This window comes from Juglans microcarpa x Juglans regia, chromosome 7D (genome assembly GCF_004785595.1).
Source record: "Juglans microcarpa x Juglans regia isolate MS1-56 chromosome 7D, Jm3101_v1.0, whole genome shotgun sequence".
Classification (NCBI taxonomy): Eukaryota; Viridiplantae; Streptophyta; class Magnoliopsida; order Fagales; family Juglandaceae; genus Juglans; species Juglans microcarpa x Juglans regia.
Genome location: NC_054606.1, coordinates 26,514,048 through 26,530,805, shown reverse-complemented (window position 1 = coordinate 26,530,805; position 16,758 = coordinate 26,514,048). Strand labels below are relative to the sequence as shown.

At 37.7% G+C, this 16,758-nt stretch overlaps 1 protein-coding gene across 1 annotated transcript; it reads right to left on the bottom strand.

Annotated features, from left to right (window-relative positions):
• Positions 1–328: 328 nt before the first annotated feature.
• LOC121238801 (glucosidase 2 subunit beta) lies at positions 329–8,656 on the bottom strand. The gene is made up of 16 exons (XM_041135833.1): positions 8,382–8,656; positions 8,146–8,265; positions 7,572–7,667; positions 6,836–7,075; positions 6,248–6,480; positions 5,550–5,642; positions 5,329–5,382; positions 2,896–3,217; positions 2,681–2,785; positions 2,488–2,589; positions 2,319–2,376; positions 2,129–2,197; positions 1,499–1,586; positions 1,001–1,062; positions 868–919; positions 329–783 (listed from the first exon to the last, which is right to left on the bottom strand). Exons 1-16 carry the CDS (start codon positions 8,512–8,514, stop codon positions 721–723), a joined length of 1,890 nt encoding a protein of 629 aa, XP_040991767.1. The 5' UTR covers positions 8,515–8,656; the 3' UTR covers positions 329–720.
• Positions 8,657–16,758: the final 8,102 nt, after the last annotated feature.

Below are 16,758 nucleotides of genomic sequence, written 5' to 3'. Positions count from 1 at the left end.
AACATCACATCCTACTTGAAGATTCTCTCTTTTAAGTTTTTTCACTGTATCTATTATTTTTGAGTGCTTGTTGGGACTGTCAGTCCGTCACCCCCTTTATGTATCAGTTTTTCCTTGCTAAAGAAATCTTCTTATCTTGACCATTAAAAAAATAAAAGCTTTTCCCATACACTCGAGTAAACCTTTGGCTTTGCCTTGAACGGATACAACTACGTCCCTTTAAAAAAAAAAAAAAAAATCGACCAGTCAATAAACTCCCCCCAAAAAATATAAAAAAAAAATAATGCAGTCTGAAGGAAAGGGCTTTCAAAGACATGCTCTTGGTATATATGCAAACTCTGGCAGTCGCAGATGTAGGAATGAGAACCGCTGCTCTGGGAACAGAATGTTTTAGAGGATGAATATCAAAATCAATTTAGCTGAGCCAAACGTGCGATGTGGACTCCCAAGCCTCAGTTCATATTCCCCCAAAAACAAAAAACAACTGTCAGATTTAAGTGTGCTCCAAAACCCCGGGGGAGGGGGGGAAGAAAAGAGGGAAAAAAAAAGTGAGTTCAGTGCACCACTTCAGGTGTTGCTTCAAATTCCTTCAAACTATCAATCAAATTATGCATCCCTGTATCATCAAGTTTGAGCAGATTAGTCTCTCATCAACACAAGGGATCACTTCAACCAGTCAGCTTACGAAAGAGCAGTCGCAGCCAAAGCCAACCAGACGGTTCAAAGCTCATCATGACTCTGTGGTTGTTCTTTATTCATCAAGTCTAGTTTATGTTGTAGTTCCTATCACAGTTCACACTTCCATTAGGATTCAGTGCATAATACAAGCAACCAGAGCTTCAAATTACTTGGGACCAATAAAAGTACCTTAAGCTTTTCGTCAAGGCAAAGAGCTGGGGTAGATAACAATGCCATGTATCTGCCACAAGTAAAAATAACAGTGAGCGACCTATAGTGAGTGAGGAAGGGTTGGTGGGAAAAAGAAGAAAGCAATTCCTACTCGCAACGACTTGGTTCATCTATGTCTGCAACCTCATTTTTCAACCCACATCTTAGCTTGACCTGTAAAACAAACAACAGAAAGTTGTAGAAGGTACCAAATAGAGCATCACGTTTAGTTTTACTTTAAACTCTCAACTAGTTTTTTACTTAGTCGTTTCTAGACAACCTTTTTTCTAGTGAATACGGCTGCCATCCACTGCAACTACTCAAACTCATGACTTGGCCCTACCTTTTCAAAAAATGACCTTTATACCTAGTCCTTCAAACAAAATATTTATATATTTTTGTTTATTATTGTAGATCCTTATCCCATGGGGCATTAAAAAAATAATCTTATAAATAGCCCATTCATGTGCATATTTAAATGCGACCAATTAAACCATTTCTGCCAAGCAGCCTAAATCATTTGCAAAAAGAGAAAAAAAAAACACAAAGCATCATCCTTGTTAAAAGAAAACAATATCACGATCCTACTTATTAGCATGGCAATAAGTACCTTCAAACTTCTATCAGGCCCATTCCAACATTTGTCACCATTTGAAAACATCATGAGTCTGTATGAATCCTCAAATTTGTCCCATTGCCTGTTTACCAGAAGAAAAATGGAGTACGCAAATACCATATGAGCTGATTGAACATAAGGAAATATGTAAATCTATGACAAAAATTTCAAAGCAAGGAGAACCATATTGTGTATCTGTGTACAAATGAGGTACACATCAGCTACAGGAAACGATACTTCCTTCGATATATCCAGAGGAGCAGAACAAATTGCCAGAAGGAATATAAGAATACCTACAGGAACTGACCATGACTCTACTGAGGGTCAACCAACAGGATAAGGTGATGCATATGCATACGGTGATACCATTTTTTTTTTTTTTTTGTAGTCCATACCAGGAGATCTAACCATCGGAGAGATGGCACAATTATTCCAATTTCATTATTCAATGTAGTATTTGTCTTGATACCAGGACATCAATCTAGAAACAAGTTCATTGGTTGGACAACTAAGATACTCAAGTGCAACATCTCTGGAAAAAGATCTCCGACAATTATACCTCAGAATATACAACTCAATGGGAAAGTAGATGCAAAGGACCAAAGATCGGAGATATACACGTACCCTAAACGTGTTGTAGTATGGCCCTCCTCCTGGGAAGCTTGCTTATATGGGCAGACTTTGTAAATATACCTGAACCAAGATTTTGATTGACCAAAGGTAAGAAAATTAACATGAATGTGATTGCAATTTCCTTGAAAACCCAAAACATCATATGCAGACAATAATAGTTGAGTAATGTAAAATTTGTAACTTGTTCTGCTTGCTCTCAAAGCAGCGACCGTAGAATGAATAGAACTCCTTCTCAGGCCCTGTAATGTCAAAACTTGAGTTCAGCCTATGGCAGCCAAGCAAACAGCCAACTTCAACACAATGACTACATCAGTAAAGTGTTAAAATGATACAGCCCATTATGTACCAACCAAAATCATGTTTCAGCTTCTGCGACAAACTTGATATTCTTGACTGAATTTTGGACAATTTGGCACTGGACTCATCAAATTCCTTGCGCACCTGAGCAGCCTCTAAAGAATTTAAAAGGGAACAGATAAAAGTCATTGCATTGCATTTATTGCCATTGTGAACCACTGCATAACATAAAACTTCAGTTTGTACCTGACCGGTTTACTGGAGTTTGAAATAAATTGACAGCACGTAGAATGTTATGCACTGTGTTTTGAATCTTCTCCAACCAAGATGGGTTACTCAGGGTTGTTGTATCTAGAATGCAGTTAAGTTATTAAAACAAGAATTATTTTGAAACAACTTTACTGAAGGGAAAAAAAAAAAAAAGATAAACAACTTATTCACAGAGAACAAGTGTTGCAAACCTGACAAGTCTAATTCAGTGTCTGAGTCAGATTTGTACGAAGAACTAGAGTCATCATGATCCTCTCTAAAATCTTCATCTACTTCGTCTTCCATATCATCATTGTCCTCATCATATTTTTGGTTGTCATTATCAGTTTCTGAAGCATAGCCATCATCTTCCTCATCATGTGTCCCCCTAGGCATCTCTTCATGCTCTTCATGATCATCACCTTTTGCAGCATCAACTTGTTCGGCTTGCTTTGCAGTATTCTCTCCTGTCCAGCGAGAAGCAACAAGGCGACCCAACTCTTCCTTTGATAATCCCTCAGTATTTTCAATCCCCTAAGGAAACCACACAAAGGCAAACATCAATAAACTCAAATTCAAAGGACCCAGGAATGAGAGAGAAATAAAAACGTAAAGTTTTACGTATCAATTTCAGCCTTGCAACTGCCCCCAGGCAACCAACAGAAGAAAGAAAACTTCTGTGGTGACATAACATCCCTTAATTCAGAGATGGTTACACACACACACGTGAGAGTCTGGTGTGGTGACCAATCTTTGAAATATGCTTTCCCAGAGTTATTCCGAATCGCTTGCTCTAAGGATGCTTATGTGGGTGCATTATCAACTATCATCTGAATCTTTTTGGTGGTGTGTCAGTTTTGTCAAGAAGGCTAATGACAAGGTGGATCTCTTTTCAACTTTCTTTGACCGGTTGTATTCCGAGGAGGATGGAAAGCTATGGTGAAGATAAAAAATGGTTTGACCCATCCACGAAATGAGTCTTCAAGGTCAAGTCATTTTACAATGTATTGTGTGCCCATGCTAGGGACAATTTTTTGTGGAACCTTATTTGGAGGAATAAGGTCCCTTTAAAGTGATTTTCTTCACTTGGCCTGTGGCTTTAGGGATGATTCTCACCGTAGACAACGTGAGGAAGTAAGGCATCATTGCAATTGACAAATGCTGTCTGCACAAGAACAAGGAACCTATGGATCATTTCTATTGCATTGTGAGGTCACCAATGCCTTGTGGAATACCTATAAAAAAAACCCTAATAGAATATGGTTTTTGACCTATGTGGGATTGAGTGGGTTATGCCTGCTCGAGTGGTGGATCTTCCACCATGCTGGAAAGGGCATCCATCAATGTGCTGTATTGTGGAAGATTCCATTCTTGTTAATTGTGGAGTGTTTGGCATGAAAGAAATGAGCATAACTTTGAGGAATGTTTTACTTATCAAAAAACCTTTGAGGAATGTTTAAGACAGTGCCAGAACTCAAGTCATCATTCCTTAATATTCTTTCATTGGATAGTGGTCCAAAAAAGTGAACCCTTTTCTATTTTGTCTTTTCAAGATTTACTTGCACATTTCCCTTCTCCAAACTATGGGGATCTCTTGTATACTTCCTATGTACTGGGGTAACACTCTTCTTTCATATTGATAAAACTTTAATCGAACTAATCAATATGTGTGTGTGTGTGTATATATAGTATGTATGCAAGAAGATCAATTTGCTGAGTATCAGTTAGAACTAATAAATAAACAAAGCTTATATGCAATATATTCACGTGCCATCAGAAAATAGTTTTAGGGCTCCTTTGGACACTTGGAGTATCTCAGAATTCTGTGAATAGTTGTGAAATAGTTTGAGTTAAGATGTTTTATTGGGTTGGGGGAAAAGAGAGATAAAAGGTTGAATAAAAATATTATAAAGTTAAAAATTGTTTGAATATGATTTTTTAAAATTATTTTTGTTTTGAAGTTTGAAAAAGTTGTATTGATTTTTGTGTTTTGTTTTAAAGTTTGTAAAAATTGTGATGATGAAACGAAAAAGTTGAAGATTTGAAATTGAAAATTGTTTTGTGTTTGAGTGATGTTTGAGAAGAAAATGTGAGAAGTTTTGAGAATTTCTCATCTCATCTCATACACAAAACATACCCTTAATTGCTAGCTGAAGTCTCATGTGGAACCTCCTTTAAAGTTTCATCCAAAGGGTAAAATTTGAATTTTACCTATAAAAAAAGAGTAATGCTATACACCACACCACCATCCCACTATGTAAGATGTGGCACATTTATTTTTTTTTTATAAGTAAGATGTGGCACATTTATCACCATTGAATAATAAAGAATCATCCAATAAAGGATCATCCAATGGAGATAAATATGCCACATCTTACATAGTGGGATGAAAGTGGGATGGTGGTGTGGTATATAGAATTTTCCATTTCGTTTATTTATATCCAATTTTACCCACTACTAAGTTGGAAACAAAATAACAATGTAGAGAACAGTTGATTATTAACAAACAAGCAACCAATGCAAACCAAGCGGTATAGCAAGTAAGATATGGAGAGAGGGCAGGAAAGAACAAAACAATATTTGATATAATTGAATTTAAACACACAAATGAATTTAAAGTATATAGTGGCTTCAAGAAGAGGCACCTTGTTTCCAGAATCAGGCATAACTGCAGACTCTTTCTTTGCTTCCGCTGCATTCTATATCGAGATAAAAACATCAGGACATAATAGATTAGAGATTGGAGTTGACCAAGTAAGAATTTAAGTCCATTACTGAGAATGGAGGTTCGATGAAGTCTTGAAGAGCTACCCTTACTTCTATCCATTTCGGTAAAGAAATACAACAGCAGGGAATCTTGATTTACCTGTTCTACTCCATTAACCATAGATCCTTCATTCTCTGAAGAATCACCATTTTCAACTTCAGCTGCTGACTCATCATTGTCCTCTACCACATCCTATTAAAAGGCTGTGAATGAGAAGCTAGTAGAAACAAACTTATTTTTTGCAATATTGGGGATTAATGACAATGATCACAGGCCAATCATAGGTAAATCTCAGCTATACATACACTATATTATATGCATTTGTTTGTTCTCGGATGCAGGAACAGGCACCAACAGGTACATACACCATGTTTATGCCAAATTTGACAAAGTTTAATAAGTGAAGGCAGACATCTTGAATGTGGCTGTTGATGGAAGAGTAATCCTCGTAAATGCAAGTTTCCAAGTGTATCATGCATTCTCTATGTCTTTCAGCTTAACTAGTTAAAATCTTGAACGTTCTTGAGAAAGAAATCTTGGAACTCTGGCATTGTTTCATAACCCGGGTCATTTTTAGAAGTAATGTACCCTTTAGTAGTTGGTGAGCGGGTCTGGTGAAATTTAGGGAATTGGCATCATAATTGGTTGTGGCATATGGGGTATACAACCCAAGAACCACAAAAGAAGTGCCCATTGGTTACAGGATCTGACAACCACATGTTGAGCTTGTGGTTACCAGGTTCGGCATGAAATTATAAATAAGCTCTACCACGGATTGCCAAGCATGCATAAATAACCTGAACTAAAGAAGAGTCCTCCAAAGGTCCAACTCCATTATAATGTAAACTTTCGGTTGGTTTCTCTTCACTGTCAGTTTTATCCACATCTTCTCTGATCTCCTGATCAACTTCCTGCTCAGCTTTGTTTTCCTTCTTATTAAGCTTCTCTTCGGCTTCCTTTCTTTCCTTCTCTTCTTTTTCTTTCTGTAAACGTTCTTTCTCCTCAGCCTTTTCAATTTCTTCTTTATGCTCTGCAAATAAGTCAAACCACAAAACAGTTATTTGATGGTAAACTTCTTATAGCTAAACAACCTCCTAGAGTATACCATAATTGTCATACCTATACCCATTACTGAAAAAGAGGGACCAAGGTACCTAGAGAATGTGATAAATTTTATGTTATTGCAGGATGAACAGCACATGGCTCATTATTTTCATTTTTAGTCCTCTCCATTCCAAATTGGAATGGTTATTCTTGAATGTAACATCACCGCATCCTCCATATGGTAACTCTACTGAAGTTGCATGATAAGTAGAACATCTTCCAGTAATAATTTCTTGCTCATGGACGGGGAGGTTCAACTAATCACATGGCTAGAACCATACCTTTAAGCTGTTGAACAAGCCCTTTCAGTATTTTCTCCTCATCCTTCAACTTTGTCAGCTCTGCCTCATCTTTAGTCAGAGCTAGTTTTGCTTGTTCAATTTCATGCTCTCGTAAAGCAACCCCTTCTTGATATGTAGCGATTTTTTTCTTCAGCTTATCTCTGGCCACTTTGCCAACCTCCCAGCATGTATTTGGGCACTTTACCTTACCATCATATTCATCACTCCCATCGCAACAATCTACAGATTGGTGACAAGTAAACTCAGATCACAAAGAGAATTAAGTAAACAGGAGAGAGTACAGCAGAGATCTAGCAACAAACAACATTTGATGCAAGATTTAAACAATCTAGGTTAGCAGCCCCTAGAATTGGAGGTAGAACACCAGCACAGGAAACCAGTTCTCTTTTTATAATGCAGGGAGCATTATCCTTGAAATGCAAGATCATTTATTTTAGTTTCAAGTAGGACCATGCATTCTCCGTTTCTACTAGCCTCTTAAATTGTCCTGGCTGTTATCCATTTATTATGATACATCACATCCTTCTAGTGTTGCCTTGGGAAATAGGGAAAATAATATCCAGTTTCTTTACTGAGTAATTAAAAAAGCGCAATGTTTTCGAGACTAATCAAAGTAAAAAATGCAAGCCCATGAAGTCAAAATCGAAAAAGTGAAGCGGCATGCCATGAATTGAGAGAGAGAGAGGGAGAGAGGAAGAGAGAGAGAGGTACTCACCACAGATACCATCATTCACTCTAGAAGAAAATAAGAAAAGTGAAACATGTCCTACATTGCGACAATAGAATTTTCCAGCAGGGCATGCAGATGTACCTAGAACCCACAAAAGAGAATTTTAACAGAAAATAAATGATAGATATCAACCATTGAAAGAAACTATAAGGATTCCTATTCCAAGTGCAATGATCAAAGAAATTATCGAGGACCCTAATTCCATCTAGGATGAAGACAGACCGTTCGTACAGTACAAATAAACGAACAAGCAATAGAGCAAACCCCACACAGAGAGATATGGTAATGTAATACCCCTAGAAAAAAAAATGAAATGAGTCTCCATCTTCTTTTGGTTATAGGATGATAACCAAAGATCGTTTTATCGCTGACTTATGAACAAAAAACACCGCAAAAATGAACCATCTTCTAAAACGTTACAATATTGTTCGAAAAAAAAAAAAAAACCCCTTCAACGAAATAGACGAGTCAAAATATATTCACTTGGTTAAAATTAAGAGAGTCATTGACAGATTGTGAGTGAGTGTGAAATATGGGCAAGGAAAGAATAGAGAGGAACCAGGCTCGTCAGTGCCATCAGGGCAATCGCAGAAGTCATCGTTGAGTTGAGATTTGTTGAATTTCTTGGATCCATCTTTACAGTTTATTAAATCCGCCGAGGTTTTGTAATATTTCTCATCTGTGGTATGGATTTATCAATATAATTACAATAAAGTCAGGGTACTTGAATTGAAAATGGAGAAAAGCAAAGAAGGAATAGCTAGATTAGTAATAAAAGAATAAAAGGGGGTGGACCTTCGGGAGCAATTCCGAGAAAGGGGTCTTCGAGAGGAGCTGCCGACACTGATCTAATCACGATTGGAGAGACCATAAATAACAGGCACAGGTAGGGCACAAGAGAACGGAGAACGAGGAAGCTCGGCTTCATCTTTTACCCAATGCACCGATATCACTCCGCGTCGAACTTCGATTTTCCTTGCTCGCCACTGAAGAGCGAGAGACTGCGGGGAGTTGGCGACGAACGCTGCTGAGAGGAGGGAACGACCAGAAACAGGCCCGCCCAATACCTTTTAATGGGAGGCTGCTTCTTGCAGCTTAACCCAAGAGCTGATTGATACGAGTTCGGCCCGATTGTCTCAAATCAAGTATTTGGTCTCTTTCTATCCTTTTTTTTTTTTTTTTTTTTTCAAAAGGAAATAAACAAAATAATAATAATTTTTTCGCAATTAATTGATGTGTTATTTTTCTCCCCTCCTTTTCTTTCTAAACCCACCACATAATCCAAGTGAAGAGAGTAGTTCCAGCTGCTTCCCCCTCCCCTCAAAAGGCTTTAAAGTCGTTTTGTTGAGTTTTCATTATTTTTTCTCCTATACTGGAAAATGATAGATCTACGACCTTCCAACCATTTTTCAACAACATGTGCCACACCTCTAAAACTCGAGGCCTAATCAATGGGCATATAAAAGGGTACTAGGCATAATCAACTTGAGGCCACAACACGCTCATTATTGGAGCTCCCAACGCCACACTACAATACACATTATTTCAATTAGGGGTGTAAGCCATTGTTTTTAATCTCATACCGTACCGTATTTGCCATACCGGCCCAGTGATCGGTACAAGTATCATATATATTTCATACCAGCCTAAATACCGACCTGTATTTTAGCCTGTATCGGTTTTTAATTTTTTTTTTCAAACTACAAGCTTGTTTTTTATAATTTATATATAATTATAAATTACAAGCATTTTTTTTTTACCCTCAATTCAGACTAGTCTATTTATAATTTATATATATGTATTTATATATAATTTATTCATATATATACTATTATTTTGGAATATAGTTTTTATATATATTTATATATATAATTTATTTATATATCAACTATCTCGAAACGGTACATGAAACGGTACCAGTACCGAAATATTTTGTTCCAGTACCTTAACCGATACGACATTTGGTACAGTATTCAAAACATTGGTGTAAGCAGTCTGACTTTAAGCGTATTTTAGAACCGAATCGGTATACACCGATTGAGAATTGAAGAACCGATACCGAACCAATTTACTTCCGAAACCGATACTTATAGTTTTACTGGTTTTGATCCAGTTCAGTCCAATTTTACCGATTTTTCCAATAAACTAGCAAGGTTAGGATCTTAAAAAGTCGAGCTTGAAATAACAAACTAATAAATTAAAAAAAATTGTTTAAATATAAAAATGATATGTAACAAAAAATAAGAATTATGGTAAAACTATTATACTATATATACATTAGTCATAAAAATCATATTATCATATATGTTAGTGATAATATGATGGTTACCAAAAATTAAAATTAAAGGATTTAATGTTATATTAATTTTATGTTATTTATAAGATTTTATGTTATATTACTTTTCTGTTATAAAATTAAAATTTATATATTATATCAAATGTTATAATAAGATTTATAAGAATAATTTTTATTTTGTGTTATATTAATTTTATGTTATTAGATTATTATACATGAATTTTAAGATTTTAATTTTTTATGTTATATTAATTAGAAATTTAGTATATAATATAAATAAATCATATAAAAAATTATTTATATATAATAAAAATAAAATATATATATATATATGAACCGGTCTGGTCTGGTTCAATTCGATGTAAAAAAAAAAAAAAAGAATTCAAATCTAAATCGGATCGATTTGAAACCAGTTTTAAAGAAATGAAATCGATACTGGATCAAACTGATTTTGTACCGGACCAAATATACCAATCCGTTCCGGTTCGAACTGATTTAAGGATTTTTATTTTTAGCCCTAATTTCAATAGATTCTTCAACCTCAATTTTTCAAAATTTATCCACTCATCTCTCAACTACAGCACCTAAGCCCAACGCTCTTGTACAATCCTTTATGCTTTTCTGAAAAGAGAGAATAGATTTGAAAAGAATAAGCTTACCTCCTTTAGATTGTAACTTTCCCTTTCGTTTGATTACTTTCTTCTTAAGTCTTGTTTAGTTATACAAAATAAATTATTTAATCTCATTTCATCTAATTATTATAATTTTTTTAAATTCTTATATAAAATATAATAAATAATTTAACTTTTTCAAATTTCAAAATAAAAATTATATTCAAATCCATGTAATCAAACCAGTTTCCTCTAAATAAGCTCAAACATGGCAACTATAAACTTACCATAGTGAAAGGGAGCGAACTCCGAGGTAGGGTTAAGGATATGAACTCTCCATGGGACCAGTAGTAGCAAGCACATTATTCCTTTGAGCTTTAGAAGTTGACTCTGGCATTTAGAAATAAGAACACATTTTTCTAAGCATTTATCTTTTGTCCAGAAGCCAGTGAAATGAAGGAGTAAATAGGACATTCCTCTCACCCATATAGTACGAGTCTGGGCCTTCACCTTATTCATGATTTGAGCCCCAATGTCGAAGAGCCCATTAAAGTCGAGAAGGGCCTAACCCACTTCCCGTTGCCGACTAAGTAACCACCCAACGATGATAAAGAAATGACAGTTACTATAACAATCCATTAGAGCAAGAACCCTCATCCCCAAGTTTGAATTTGAATAATAGATATATCTATTATCACTTAAGCAATAGAATGGTTCTGAGACTCTATATAAGAGGAGAACCTAGGTACGTAAAAGGGATCGAATTCATTGGTATTATTATTATGATCTTCAATCACTGACTTAGGCATCGGAGGCGATCTCTCGAACCCCTAGGCCCTCTACTCTTTGGTTGTAGGTAAACATGAGATGGTGACAGTGAAACACGTCCATAACAGTTGGTGTCGTTTGTGGGATTTGTTTAGTCTCACACTTAACATACTTTTCACATGCTCATCATCACTCGGTCTTAGGTAACTAGGGATCAAGGAGAAACTTTACAAAACATGGAGGAAAAACTTGCGGATATGGAGGAGATCATAAAGAAACTTTCCACAGAGGTGGACTCACTGCGTAAGGAGAATGAGACTCTCAAGTCACAAAACGGGCAGTCAGGAGAAGACGCGACACCTAGTCAGGCTGACAGGGTAGAGATGGAGACAAATAGCGCGGGCGTTGGCAAAGGCCATCAGGAAAACGAGGAGGCAAAGAAGTTGCACCATGACGTATGCAGCGTGATGGATAAATATGAAGAGATGGCCAAAAAGATAGGAACGTCCTCCATGGTCGATCAGTTATTGTCCAGCACAAATCTACCATTATCTACAAAAATTATGACAATGCCTCTGCCTCCAAAACTTAAAGTCTCGTCGATAGACCTATATGACGGCTCAAGAGATCCCGTGGAGCATCTGAAGACTTTCAAAGCCCATATGACGTTGCACTGTTTCCCATGGGAAATTGTGTGTAGGGCTTTTCCTTTGACTCTAAAGGGATCGACGAGAGGATGGTTCGGAGCACTACAACCAAATTCCATAGAAAGTTTTGAAAAATTGGGCCGGCAGTTCTTGATCTAGTTCATGGCTAGTAAAAGGTGTAGGAGACCAACCACATACTTGCTAACAGTTAAATAGAGAGAGGATGAAAGTTTGAAAGCGTATTTAACACATTTCAATAAAGAAAAGAAGACCGCCGACGATCAAGACGAAAGAATCATGCTAGCAACATTGCTGGGTAGTATTTGGCCAAGAAGCCCCTTTATGGCCGAACTGGTCAGAAAAACTCTTTCCACGTTACGAGAATTTATGGATAGGGCCGACGACTTTGTCAACACTGAAGACACCCTTATTACCTTGACCACCCAACTGGAAAGAATGAGTGTAAGGAAACATAAAGGAGAACAGAGGAAAAACCGAGATGGGAGTCAGAAGGCAAAGAAAGACCAACAGGAGGTTATGTGCACTACTCCAGTACACAAAACTGGGACAAAACAAAGGAAGTGAAACAAACAATGAGCAATAGACCGAGAAGTACTACACTTATCACAAAACAAAAGGGCACAGAACTGAGGATTGTTACAACTTGAAGCGAAAGGTAGAAGAAATGAAGGGTAGTTGCAAGTTGGAATGCTTGATCGTCTAGAACATTACCCCCCCCCCCCCCAATGACGCACGAATGATCGAAAACTCAAGTATAAGAGAAGGAAGTGAAGGCCCTAGGCGACGGGAATCACCAAGAAGAGGGAGGAGGTCACATGAACCTCGTGACCAGAAACCGAGAACAGATGATGCCCGTAGAAACCCACCCCTAAGCGAAATACATATGATCATCGGTGGATATGCAAGAGGTGGCCGAACTTCTTCAGGAAGAAAGGCGTATGCTAGGTGGGCGAGATAATAGGAAGTTTTTAATGTGGAGAGACCCATCAAGCAACCCCGCGTGCATATATCCCCCACAATATCCTTTGACGACGAAAATTGTTGAGGGGTCATGTATACACATGATGATGCCTTGGTGATAACAATCCTGGTGGCAAATTTTACCACAAGAAAGATATTAATTGATGACGTTCAGTGGACATCCTATTATGGGATGCTTTCAGCAAGATGGGAATAAGCAAAGGTCAGTTGAAACTAGCACCAACTAAGTTGAAAGGATTCACTAGAGATGCGGTACAATCAATGGGGTCCATTACATTGCCAATATCTGTAGGTACAGACCCTTATGTCGCCACGACGATGACTCTACCTATCATCATAGTGAGAACTCGGTCAGCATATAATGCGATCATTGGGCGACCCACGTTGAATGCTTTAAAGGTTATCACCTCTACCTATCATCTAAAGATGAAGTTCCCAACAGGCGTGGTGCACGGCGAGCAGGTCTTAGCAAGAGAATGTTATATGTAGGAACTCAGACAGGGGCAAAGAGAGGTCAGTATTGTGGATATTGAAGAACATGCGATCCTCCCACTGGGACCCCAAGTAATGATGACGGAGCTAGAGACTAAAGATGAAGATGCTTTGAAGCATAGGGAGGCAAATGAGCCCTTGGAGTTGGTCACTCTTGAGCAGAATCATCCCGATAACCATGTGAAGATCGGGACTAAATTAGCATAGGAAGAGAGACAGCAGCTAATAGATTTCATTCTAAACCATAAAGACTTATTGCATGAAGTCATAAAGATATGCCCGGGATAGGCAAGGAGGTCATCGAACACAAGCTGAACGTAGACCCAAAGGTATGTCTAGTAAAACAAAAAACAAAAAAAGAAGAAATTTCAACACCGAGAAGTATGAAGCAATTGCGAAGGAGGTGGATCGGTTATTAGTAGCTGGATTCATGAAAGAAGCACAGTATCCAGAGTGGTTGTCCAACGTGGTATTGGTAAAAAAACCTAAAGTGAAGTGGCAAATGTGTGTGGATTTCACCGATCTCAATACGTCTTGCCCAAAAGACAACTTTCCATTACCATGGATAGATATGATAGTAGACGCAACAACAAGACATAAAATGTTAAGTTTTATGGATGCTTATTCAGGATACAACCAAATCAGGATGGAGGAGGCTAATCAAGAGAAAACTGCTTTTATAACCGACCGATGATTATCCTGCTATAAGGTGATGCCTTTCGACTTGAAGAACACTGAGGCAACTTACCAGAGGTTGGTGAACAAAATGTTTAAATATCAAATCGAAAGAAATATGGAAGTGTATGTCGATAATCTCCTAGTGAAAAGTATGGAGTTTGACCAACATGAGGAAGATCTTAGGGAGGGTTTTCAGGTTTTGCATCAGTACCAAATGAAGTTCAACCCAACAAAGTGTGCATTTGGAGTGCAATCGGAAAATTCCTTGATTTTATGGTGTCAGAAAGAGGAATCGAAGTAAGTCCCGTAAAACTCAAAGCAATAATAGAGATGAAGTTGCCAAAAAACTTAAATGAGGTACAAAAGCTGGCAGGCAAGATAGCAGCTCTTAACAAATTCCGTTCAACAGATAAATGTCTTCCCTTCTTTCAGGTGCTTAAGAAAGTACAAGATGGGGATGCCAAGTGCGAGGAACAATTTACTCAATTAAAGGAATATTTGGTTAAGCTGACATTGCTCAGTCACACCAAGCCAAGGGAGCCATTATCACTATACCTAGCAGTGACTCCAAACGTAGTGTCTTCTACATTGGTATGAGAGGAGGGGAAGGAACAAAAGTCAGTGAATTACGAAAGCAGGGCCTTAAGAGGAGCTGAGGCCAGATATCCGCAGAAGATTGAGTTAGTCGTTTTCGCCATGGTGGTAGTTGTAAGGTAATTCTGGCCTTATTTCCAAGGTCATCCGATAAAGGTGATCTCCTCATCACCTCTACAGAAGGTGTTACAGAAACCAGACACCTCAGGACTGGTGGTCAAATGGTCAATTGAGCTGAGTGAGTATGACATCAGTTACATACCAAAAAGCATCGTGAAGGGACAGATCTTGGCAGATTTTGTAGCAGAATTTTCAAATTTTAGAGAATAAGTCCATAAACCACCTAAGAAGAATCTGTGGCAAGTATTAGTGGATGGATCAGCCTATCGAGTAGGGGGAGGAGTTGGTGTGCACGTAGTAACACGTGAAGGAGAAGAATCGTACCATGCAATACGATTGGAGTTCAAAGTAACAAATAACGAAGCTGAATATGAAGCAGTACTCGTCGGTATAGCAATAACGAGGGTATTAGGAGGCGAGGAAGTCGAGATGAAAGCCGATTCACAGGTAGTAGTCAGGCAAATCACCGGGGAGTATTTGGCGAGGGGAACCAAGCTAATAAGATACCTTCACCAAGTCCAAGAACAGTGCAAAAGCCTCAAATACTTTTGAATCAAGAAAATACATCGAGGAGACAATTTCAAAGCTAATTGATTGGCGAAGGCGGCCTCAGCAAAGTAAGAAGAAGCGCTGCCATGGAAAGTTGATTTATGAAAGATGGCTAGTCTAGTGGTAGGAGAGAAAAGTTTGTAGATCGGAGAAAGTACGCCAGGGTAGGCTAATGATATAAAAAAGTATTTGGAGACAGGTGATCTTCCCATCTCAGGAAGAGGCAAGAAAGTTGAAAAGTAATGCAACCAGCTTTACTATAGTTGACTGAGTCCTTTACAAGCGGGGTTTTTCAAACCCATTATTGCGATGTATAACAAAGGAGGAAGCAGAGTACGTGATGAAGTAAGTACATGAAGGAATTTGTAGGAGTCACTCAAGCAGGGTTTTTCAAACCCATTATTCCTCTCGCCCATACAGTACAGGCCCGAGCCTTCACCTTATTCATGATTTGAACCCCAATACTGAAAGGGCCCATTAAAGCCGAGAGTGGCCCAACCTACTTCCCGTTGTCGACTAAGTAACCACCAAGCAGCAATAAAGGAAGGACATTTATTATAACAATCCATTAGAGTAAGAACCCTCATCCTCAAGTCTGAATTTGAATAATAGATATATCTATTATCACTTAAGTAAAAGAATAGTTCAAAGGCCCTATATAAGAGGAGACCAAGGTACGTAAAAGGGATCGAATTCATTGGTATTATTATTATTATTATGATCTTCAATCACTGACTTAGGCATCAGAGGCGTTCCCTCGAACCTCCAAGCCCTCTACTCTTTGGTTGCAGGTAAATGTGTGATGGTGGCAGTGAAACACATCCATAACAAGGAGATAACCCGCAAATAAAATACGGGAGATAGAAGAATAGCCTCTCAAAATAGCATATTGGGTAACAGAAGTATAAGTCGCCAAGCTTAGCATCCCCACTAAGATATCCCATTGCCCTAATCTTATACTCAAAGAAAAGTAAATTTATGAATGTCATTTAAACACACCGAAACTTTTGGACCCAAAAAGCATATTTGCAACAAAGAAATAACGGAGTTGTTAAAACCAACGTATGAAAGAACATTAGCCAAATAAAACCAACAACCCAGTCAAAAGTTTGGCCATATCCACCTCCAAGATGACATTACCCCCTTAATATTTCATTTCTAAACTATGAGTAAGTTTTTGTGCTAAATATATACTCTCATAAAATTCTCTGTTAATGCCTTAATTCGTACAACAGGCTGGAACGGAGGAAAAAATTATCCCCACCCACGATGGTGATTCAGGCTTCAATACGGTACTCTTCGCGTTTATCCATGAAATAAATAGCAAATAAGCAAATATAAATAAATAAAGATAGACACAGAAATTTACGTAATTCGGCACAAATGCATATGTCCACGCATTGTTTAGGAGTAAA

Bases quoted from the DNA above. Each gene is read 5' to 3' on its own strand.
- LOC121238801 (XM_041135833.1), bottom strand. From the start codon at position 8,514: ATGAAGCCGAGCTTCCTCGTTCTCCGTTCTCTTGTGCCCTACCTGTGC. The intron at 5,643-6,247 runs GTTATTTATGCA...GCCTTTTAATAG, and splicing joins AGGACTCTTCTTTAGTTCAG to GATGTGGTAGAGGACAATGA. The intron at 2,590-2,680 runs GTACAAACTGAA...TAAATTCTTTAG, and splicing joins AACTCCAGTAAACCGGTCAG to AGGCTGCTCAGGTGCGCAAG.